Here is a 10,310-nt window from a genome sequence, read left to right on the forward strand (position 1 = left end):
AAGCGGTTGAGCGTTTTGTGATACAAGACATTGTCTCTTTGATTCTTGTTCTATATTTAGTAAGAAGGCTCCCTAGAATTCGCTCATGTGCTCAGAATTGGTTTTATTACATCTAAGATCACCCTTTAAAAATAATCTTGTAGTGCCATTATTACAAACAGCAATATTCTGCATTTATGTATTTCATGAGCACCCCCTCTTCCTTAGAAATATGAATCGTAAGGGTTCTGTTGGTTTTTGTCACCATCTTGCCCTTAAAGAAAAGTCGTAGAAAACTTTTCTGATCTTATTGTTCACAATATATGTGCCAAAATTTGTGGAAGAGATTAGCAGGCACAAGGATCATCATGAGCATAGGTAGAACTTTAAAGACAAAGCCAACTTTCCTCATTATCTTCCCAATAAAAGTGCTTATGAAGATATTCATTTTCACCATCCTTCACAATTAGGGGTAGGCATTGGGCCTGGCCGGCCCGATTTGGAGTCGGGCATAGGCCCGGGCTGGCTGCCCAGTTCAGCCCTGGGCCAATTTATTTTGAAAAAAAAAAAATAGTATATAAATATATTTATAAAGAAAATATATAAAAAATGACTATTTTTTTTTTTAAATTTCAGGCCCTGCCTGCTCCGGCCGGAAAGCCCGATGGGCTTTCCGGCCTGACGCCCACCCTTTCACAATTAGCCTATCAGCTAAAATATTGAAAAGAGCACACAAGATGAACCCTTTAGTAAGGTGGTTTCTTAAGAATTTTATTGTGCTTATTTTTCATTCTTCTGTGGTCATAGTGAATCTCTTGATCATGATAAGGCAGTGTAAGGAGTTTATGTTTATTGTAATAAAAACATTCTTAGCTTCCCTACCGACGCTCCATTGTTTATTTTCAAAGTTGGTTTCACTCACATTTTTATCATTGACATTGTGGATGATACTTTGGCTATAGGGAGCAATGCCTACTCAAACGGCCACCTCATTTCCTGCTTTTAAAGATATTTGATCCCCCAATTTCTGTATCCATGTTGTTTAGCCTCTTTTTTGAAGTACTCAATAAACCAAAATACAATTAGATCTAAGTACGCCATGTTAGAGATCATTAGTAAACTCTGCTAGTGGCAACTTGCCTTCAGAGAGGAAAAAAAAAAACATATGCAAGCAAATTTTCATTGATTCATGCCGATATATATGCATCCTTATGGATGCACAAAATGCCGTATCACATACCTTAACTTTGGTTATTTCAACAAATCCCAACTGCAAAATCACATTTTTCAGTCAGAAATCTGTGCGAATGCCGACCTTGGTAAATCTAGAGGGGAACACCGCGAGAGAGAGAGAGAGGATTGAGATGCATGGGGTGGCATGAAAAACAAGAGAGTACAAAGAGAAAGAGAGAGAATGAAAGGAAGTGGGGGTTTCCCTCACACCGAGGGGAAAGAGGCAGTGATAGAGAAAGAGAGAGAGATTGCCTTCACTGTCGACGGGAAGAACCACGCAGGAAGAGATGAACGCCGTTGAGGAAATTGTTGTTGCAAATTATGCGACTTTGATGGGCTATTGAGTAGTCGGAAGGATGAAGCACTTAGGGCTGCACACAACTAGTAGAAACAGCTAGAGCTTGAGCTTGACTCGAAATCACTCGTTAAAACTTGACTTAAACTCGAGTTATTTATAAGCGAGTTGAGCTCGAGTTCAGATGTATATGGTCGAAATGTTAAACGAGTCGAGTTTGAGTTGTAAGAACTCAACTCTTTTAAACTTGACTCGCTCAGTTACACAATGAATATTGAATTATAATGAGAAAATAATTAAAAGAGTTGCAACTAAACAAATTAATTGGGTTAACTGAATTAAAAGATACGAGACATGCTTAACATAAATGAGTTGATTTACAGCTTCACTTTGTATCGTTGAGTCAAGTTTGAGCTTGTTCTGTCGAGTTGGACTCAAGTTCAAGTTTGAATTTTTTGAGTCAAGTCGAGTTGAGCTTAAGCTCGACTCGACTCATGTGCATTCATAACGTGCCTGAAAGATTTACCAGGGTAAATATTTGAACCTATAGTAAGTTTCACCCCCATATCAATAGATTATGGGTGAAACTATCTTGAACGTTTGATGGAGTACGGCAAAACTTTTGCCCTCGTCCACAATATATACCCATCCCTATCAAACGCCGGTATAGGACAACTTCATAAATATAAAATACAACCTCGTTTTCTCCGTGACTAGATTCCTTGCACCATTCTATTAGTCATTTACTTGTCTAGAGAGACAGACAACCTCTTTTTCTCCGTGACTAGATTCTTTGCACCATTCTTTCTTTATATTTCTTTATATGTATTAGTCATTTACTTGTTTAGAGAGAGAGAGCCCATAAAATGAAAATTTATACCAAAATTTGGGGACAATAAGTCTCCCAATACAATAATAGCCACAAAACATAAGCAAAAAGATAAAATATACAATACAATGTACAATAAAACAAAATAAGATGGGTGGCGAGAGAGTGGGGAGACAGAGCGGTACAATCACCTAGTCGTAAACAAAGGACGACGTCGTAGCCGAATGACAAAATGAACATCCCCCTGCACAAGACGAGCCACAGACTCCAACGAAGAGAAGACACCTCTAAAGACCCTGTTGTGGCGCTCTTCCCAAATGCGCCACCAAGCTGAAATGAGCCACAACCTCCAGACACGATCCCAAATACCGCCAGGCGGGGAGAAGGACAGAAGAAGAGAGAGAGAGAGTGAGAGACTGATTTGAGGATTGAAGTGAATCGACTCCTAGCCAAGCAAAGGGTCTCTACCAATTTCGGAGTCCTTTTTGAATGAACGTTAGTTCGCTGCATCCTCATTCTATCCAACACAATATAAAAAATTGACCCTCAGATATGAACTTAGCATTTTCCTTTTTGATATGGTTCATTAATAACCTTATAGAACCATGTGCCATGTTCGTCAACGAAAATCTAAGGGAAAATGTATTCCAAATTATCTAAAAAGCAAAGCTTATTTTAAGAATATGAATATATGAAGAAGACCAGCTTACTTACTTATATGTAAGAAAGACAAAAGAGCTTAAGTTGCACCTGTTAAGGGAGCAATAGACGTCTCCTCTGGTCCAAAGCCAGCTTCTAGTGGGTGGGTGTCCTCCTCCTCCCTCGCCTGTCTGTGCTTCGACAAGCCGGACCAATAAAACGGGACCACTAGGTTTTGGACAAAAACGGGACCAATAAAATTTGATTGTTAAAAGTATTTTCTTGTATAATCTCTGTATAGCTATGATGTGTAATAATATTTTAATGAAAATCATTTTTTTGAGTTTAACATGTTTTTTTAGTCATAAAAAACGAACGGCTCTTAAAACCAATTTTTTGATATTGGAAAAACAAGTGTTTTTCTTAAACACAACTTGAATTAAATCATGTTTTATATTAAATTACTATTTGCAAACCCCGGCCGGAGGAATCCAATAATCTCCTTGAGAGTTGAGGCAGATTTATTTTATTTTGGAAAAGTAATCTGCAAAGAGACGGAAGGTATGCATGCTTTTCAGAGTTCTCATCTCCGTCATTGTTAGCACGAAAAGGCCAATTTGAGCTTCATCATCTATTCTGATATTCATGACGCTTGATTCAACTTTGGATCCGATCACCTACCAGAGTTTCCTGCAGAATCCAACAGATATCTGGCTGCCACCGACAGCCAAATCTAATGACATTTGAAAAGATCTTACTAGATTTATGTGTTTTCCATGTCCCCGTCGAATATAAAAATAGCTGGCTTTGTTTCCGACTTCTCGGAGGGCACAGGAGAAACCAAACTAGCATGATCGGTGGTTCTTTTATTTTAATCGAAGAAAATGTTTTTCTTTTCTTTATTCAGACGATCTTTTTTTTTCCCCGGCAGATTTTTTTTTTCTCCTGTAAAGTTGCATTAAAGAGGACTGGATTTGCCAACTGCAGAAATCTCGATTCAGAGCGTTCAAATTTTTGAGATTATATATAGACAAGTAGACGGCCTGCAAACGCGTCTCCACTCGGAAACTCAACAACTCTTGCTTCCAGAGAATCCACCATGAGCAGCAGTATTAAGCCGCATGTCCTTGTGATCCCCTTTCCATTACAAGGTCATATCATGCCCTTAATGGAGCTCTCCCATCGCCTGGCCGGCCGGGACTTCCCAGTTACCTTCGTCAACACCGAGCACATTCACGAGCGACTGATGGCGGCAGCACGCCATCGAAAGCCCTCTTCCGACGATTTCGCCGGAAAAGTGAAGATGGTTGCCGTTCCTGATGGATGGCCTAGTGGGGATGACCGGACCAAGTTCGGCACGTTCTGCCATGTTATGTTGAAGGAGATGCCGGGGCACCTGGAGAACCTGATTCTCGACATCAACCGCAGAGACGACCGGAAGATCACTTGCGTGATCGCAGATGCGCATATGCCGTGGGCGCTCGAGGTAGCCGAGAAGCTAAGCATTAGGAGGGTGGCCTTCTGGCCGGCATCTGCTGCTACCTTCTCAGTCATGGCCAGTATTCCCCGGCTTTTGGAAGAACGAGTCATAGATTCGAACGGTAAGACGTTCAACTCAACCACTTTCATTGGTGTTTAAATTGTAGGTGTTTGGATGCAAGTCTGAAACTAAGTTTTTTCCGTTTTGTTAAAACTAGCATGTTTAAATCAAGTTTTTAAAAATGAAAACCCTTTCAAAAACCTGGTTTATGTTTGAATGACCAAAAATTAAGTTTTTCAACATTGAATAGAGTTATGTGATAGCTATAACATTAACAGCATTTCCAACTATAAATTTTATTATCTACAGTGTTAACAAATAGGACAGCCTTTTATATTATGTTATCTTGTCTGGCCAAAACTGAGTTGTGAATGAATGATCTAGAAGGGTTCAGGTTTTATATCAAAACTCTGTTTTGTAAAAACCGAGTCTAAAAGAGACCCTGTTTTCATATCATTCAAACATAGCAAAACTCCAAACCAGGTATTGGTATCGTCCAAACAGCTCCTTAGTTGCTTATTAAGTCTTGTCTTATTTTACTACTGAGTTCTTCACTCTCATTGTCTTCTCTAATTCGCTCACTTATTCTTTCTTTTTATTTTTTTCTTGCAACGACTATAAAAAAAAATTCTTAAAAGGGACTGGGTAATCTCGATATTTCACATACAAACATATGCTTATTTTTCTATATTACTTTTCATAACCATTTTTTCACGGACTTGAAGATATTAAAACATGAGTGGGTGATCTCATTTCATATACCCACATATGTATACAGCCAAAAGTCAACGCCGCTGGCTGAATGACAATTTGTGAATAAATCCATTATAAACAATCATCCATTATAAACAATCACCTTATTAGATACGTGGCCAATTTGATGACTGCTTTTTAGTAATAAATGTTTTAAATTTCAACAATTGGACAGCAGTAGGAACATGGCAGCATCTTCTATATATATATATAAAGCGAGAGAGAGATAGATATAAAGAGTCTCAAATGTTTACATCAGGTGTGGACATCGGTATGTGTAGATAAATATTTGAGCCTCATTATATCTATCTCCCTCTCGCTTTATATATATATATATATATATATAGCAAAAATAAAAAGTCATATATATATATATATATATATATATATATTATAGCAAAAATAAAAAGTCATCATGTGATTTACTACTCGTGAGCGCTTATACACTTAGTAGATTCAAGTGGTTTACCTTATATGGTATAAGAGTGAGAGAAAGCGAGAGGAGAAGAGTGAGAGAAAGCGAGAGGAGAGGGGAGAAGAGGGGGGAGACAAGAGCCCGTAATTGGTAGAGGAGCCGAGCGTTTGCTAGAATCAAGTGCCTATGGGCTTCCACTAGGCAATCGGACCCTATGGGCTTTCACTAGGCAATCGGACCGCTACATTGAATGTGGGCCGACTCTGATTCCCGATTACATGCCAATTGTAATGAACGCCACTTGACCTTTTGGGTGAGCAAGGGGTATTAATCCCATCGCCCGAAAAAGGCCCGAAGGCCCCCCCATTCCCCCTGCCTCCGGGGTCCTGAGCTGCGTCGGTGTCAGCGACAGCAACGGTGCACCCTTCAGCTTAGATGCCGCACCCTACCGCCTTAAGACACAGGAACATAACTCCCACGGGAATCGAATTAGAGACCTGCCTTAGTACAGGCCCCTAGCTCAACCAGCTACGCTATGCCCCTTGAGACAAACGCCACTTGACCTTATAATGACACTCATAGTCTCAAGAAATACTATTTTCAATAATACCATAAAGATAGGACCTTTCAAAAATTGAATTGGAGATGAGGCTATAACATGCCACCCAACCATGTTGCTACACATCACTTGGTGTGAGAGATAGAGAGAGAGAAGGGGGAACGCAATTGATTTTTATAAAAACAAAATACCAAAGGCCAATTTTGACAGGTCTGTTTTTCATTCCTCTAGTTATTTTCATATCACCTGGGTGAGAGACAAAAACCTTTTTTTTTAATCTAATTTTATAGACTTGATTTTAAGAATGATTCGATGAAAAACATATATTAAGTTAGTTGTTATCTTACTTAAATAATGTTTTTTTTAAGTTAAAAAAATAAACTGCTCTTATGACATCAACATTTTGGTAGTATAATGATCAATTTTTTTTACAAAAATGACTTCAACTAAAGCATGATTTATTTTAAATTAGTTTTTACAAACACATTAATGGTTCATAGGTTGTTTAACACACATTTTAACATGAGTGTAACAGGTCTGGTTTTTATCCTTACCCAAGTAATCCGACACCTACCAATCAGTCATATATATATATATATAGTGTGTGTGTGTCCTCGCGCTCAACTTACTACTGCTACAAGTCTCCAAAAGCTATCCTAGCGCTCTGAACAGACGGGCATGGCATCCATTGCTCTTCTAAGCTAAATTTCTGCTTTCCACAGGATTTCTGATAGACAAGAGGCATGTACATTTATCAGACACAATGCCAGCCATTGACCCTGCTTTATTTGGCTGGCTTAATATCGGAAAGGAAGATGAGAAGGAGATGTTTCAGTATCTTCTAATATGCCTTCAATCAGTTCAGGACGATCTTATCTTATGCAATTCCTTTCCTGAGATCGAATTCCCGGCTATCAACCTCATGAAAAATCTCATGCCAATTGGGCCTCTGCTATCACACAACAACATGCAGTTTCCCATGCTGTGGACAGAAGATTCAAGCTGTCTTGGTTGGCTTGACCGGCAACCAGCTCGCTCAGTCATATATGTTTCATTTGGTAGCATCACCTTACTGAACCAGCACCAACTTCATGAGCTCGCTCATGGACTCGAGCTCACCGGCAGGCCATTCCTCTGGGTCTCTAGGCCCGACCTCATGGATGGATCGCCCGCGATCTACCCAGATGGGTTCGCCGGAATTGTAGCCGCCGGTCACGGCTGCATGGTTGAGTGGGCTCCCCAGAAGGAAGTGTTGTCTCATCCTTCCATTGCTTGCTTCTTAACTCACTGCGGGTGGAACTCAACCATGGAAGGCCTGTATAATGGCCTTCCCTTCCTATGTTGGTCATACTTTGCTGACCAACACTTAAATGAGTACTTCATAGTTGAAGTGTGGAAGGTGGGACTGAGGGTGTCAAAGGACAAGGATGGAATCGTTAGGAAAGAAGAAATCAAGGACAAGCTTGAGAAGCTGCTGCATGATGAAAGAATAAGGATGAGGGCGATGGAGCTGAAGGACATGGCAAGGAAGAATGAGATGGATGGTGGTGATTCCTCAAAGAACTTTACTACTTTTGCTGATCTCATCAGCTAAAAAAGAACTATTTTGTATGGTTTTTTTTTTTTTTGGTTAACAATATTCCGCACTTTTCGACAATGAATTTTACATCCCGTGTGGGGTGGAGGCAGGTGAGGGCCATGTGTGGGCAACCTTAAAACTTCTTATTTCTATATTAATATTTGTGACTTGTTTTTCTCATTTACATATTGGTGCCCTTTAAAATTTAAAACTTTGTACTTAGGGCCTCTTAGCCACTAGCTCTACCCTGAATTCCGCATGGGTATATATTGACTGTCTGTCCTCCTCGGGTGCCAGTTCTGGCTTTATTTTAAAACTAGAGCTGAGGTTCATTGGTGTTTTTTTACTGTTAGGGCTAACTTTATTTATCGTAGTATTTTAGTGTGCAGACAAAAACATATATGATTGTTGATTATTTTTCTTATTCTTCCTCATTTTTTGATCTTTTATTTCTTTAGCAACCATATTGTCCACCTCAATATTTATGGTTTCCAGTGTCGGTGAGGACTTGAAAAACCAATCTCAAGGAATAGAAGTGGATTGAAGATAGCGACGAAGGGTGTGGAATCTCAAGAGGTTGGCAGGTAAACCACTCCGTCTTTTCTCCCTTACGTTTTTCTTGTTTTCACATTTCACATCAAATAGATTTAACATGGTGGAAGAAGGCCGGAAATCTTTATAATGAACCATTAGATGAATCCAATTGCAGAGATAACGACGAAAGTTATAGCACAAGGTACAAATTGTGACTGTCATGACGCAATGCACGACTCTTTTTTGTGGCAAAATATCTCCAAACATGTTCTGTGAACACGAGGAGATAAAGGGCACCAAAGATTACACATGAATGCTCTTACATTTTGAAAATCGGCAAAGTTCGATTGAAATTTTAGAGTTGGATTTACATATGAATGTAAAAATCGAAATTGGAGTAAGGTTCATAGTGTAGCTGGTTGAGTTATGGACATGTGAAAAACAGGTTTTTAGTTTGAGTCCAATGAATGCTATGTCTCTGTGTATTAACTAGCAAGGCGTGGTACTTAGGTTGCAGAATGCACCGCTACCATCATCACTGGCACCGATCATACTCACATGAAAGTAGGTTGTTAACTTCCTACTCATACTCACATGAAAGAGAACGATCACATGAAACAAAAAAAAAAATGCCAAAAAATATAAAAAAAAATCAATGCATTCACAAGCAATTTATGTAAATGCAGCCGCCTCTTTATTGGAGATGGCAGCCCAAACAAGGCAGAGGAGTGAATTGAAGAGGTTGAATGCATCTTTAAGTTTCTAAAGATGCCAGAAATAGACAGAGTGAATTATGACTCTTATTTGTTGAATAGTAATGCCAAAAGATGGTGGCAATTAACTCATGAGATCCGGTTTGCAGGCCAACAGTCAATCTCATGAAAGCAGTTCAGGGATTCCTTCTTCAGCACTTACATTCCAGTACATGCCAGAAACAAGAAGATACAAGAGTTTCTTGAATTGCAGCAAATCATTTGAGCTTGGAAGAATATGTTACAAAGTATCGACACTTGGAGGTGTATTGCCCGCACATCTACACCATTGATGAGGCCAGAGCAGACAAATTTGTGCATGGGTTGCGTGATGGACTGCCAGCAGAGTTATGTCAAGCACACCTCGCAATTTGGACGAGGCGGTTACTATGGCTAGACGCATGGAAGAAGACTGGGCAAGGACACAAAAGGACCATCACAAAAAGACAAGCCAACACACACATGGTGGACGTATACAGGCCAAGCACTACCACTTTGCAAGCATGGCAAAACCTTATGATTGGCATGATGACCAAGCATTCAGGCAGAACAGGTCAAACCACAGTGACACCATATAGGGGGCAGTGACTACTCCGACTTCACTGAGGTGCCTCACTTGTTCACGTGTGCACCTCGAGAAGCCATGCTATCGGGAGACTGAAACTTGTTTACACTATGAAAGGATGGAACAATGCACTTGTACATAGATGACCACATTTTCAATCAAGTCAATCAAGAATAAGTATCCGCTTCCTAGAATTGAAGACTTGTTTAATCAGCTCAAGAATGCAAATGTATTCTTCAAGATTGATTTGATGATAGGGTATCATCAGCTCTTGATACGGGAGGAAGATATTGCTAAGACTCGAACTAGAAATGGGCATTATAAATTCAGGGTTATGTTTTTTGGGTTGACCAATGCTCCCGCAGCATCTATGGACCTCATGAATCGGGTTTTTCAAGACTACTTGGATCAGTTTGTATTTCTTTTTGTGGATGATATTTTGGTGTACTCAGATAGTGAGGCAGAGCACCGAGATCACTTAAGGAGTGTGTTGGGTATTTTGCGCAAGTATAAGTTTTATGTCAAATACTCGAAATGTGAATTTTGGCTAAAAAATGTAAACTTCCTTAGTTATGTGATCTCAAAAGATGGAGTTTCTGTAGATCCGGATAAAGTGTTGGTTGTACAGGACTGGAAGA

The 10,310-nt window shown here is 39.6% G+C and overlaps 1 protein-coding gene across 2 annotated transcripts; it reads left to right on the forward strand.

Annotated features, from left to right (window-relative positions):
- The first annotated feature begins 3,563 nt into the window (after positions 1–3,563).
- On the forward strand, positions 3,564–8,005 carry LOC116258898 (UDP-glycosyltransferase 83A1-like). 2 transcript variants are annotated; one of them, XM_050078961.1, is made up of 3 exons: positions 3,564–3,832; positions 3,963–4,576; positions 6,965–8,005. In XM_050078961.1, exons 2-3 carry the CDS (start codon positions 4,075–4,077, stop codon positions 7,834–7,836), a joined length of 1,374 nt encoding a protein of 457 aa, XP_049934918.1. In that variant the 5' UTR covers positions 3,564–3,832; positions 3,963–4,074; the 3' UTR covers positions 7,837–8,005. The 2 variants fall into 2 exon arrangements, with proteins under 2 accessions (XP_049934918.1, XP_031492205.1); XM_031636345.2 differs by having other exon boundaries at positions 3,564–4,576.
- The last annotated feature ends 2,305 nt before the right edge of the window (positions 8,006–10,310 follow it).

The sequence above is a fragment of the Nymphaea colorata genome, chromosome 8 (genome assembly GCF_008831285.2).
Source record: "Nymphaea colorata isolate Beijing-Zhang1983 chromosome 8, ASM883128v2, whole genome shotgun sequence".
In the NCBI taxonomy this organism is placed as follows: domain Eukaryota; kingdom Viridiplantae; phylum Streptophyta; class Magnoliopsida; order Nymphaeales; family Nymphaeaceae; genus Nymphaea; species Nymphaea colorata.

Bases quoted from the DNA above. Each gene is read 5' to 3' on its own strand.
- LOC116258898 (XM_031636345.2), top strand. From the start codon at position 4,075: ATGAGCAGCAGTATTAAGCCGCATGTCCTTGTGATCCCCTTTCCATTA. The intron at 4,577-6,964 runs GTAAGACGTTCA...TGCTTTCCACAG, and splicing joins ACGAGTCATAGATTCGAACG to GATTTCTGATAGACAAGAGG.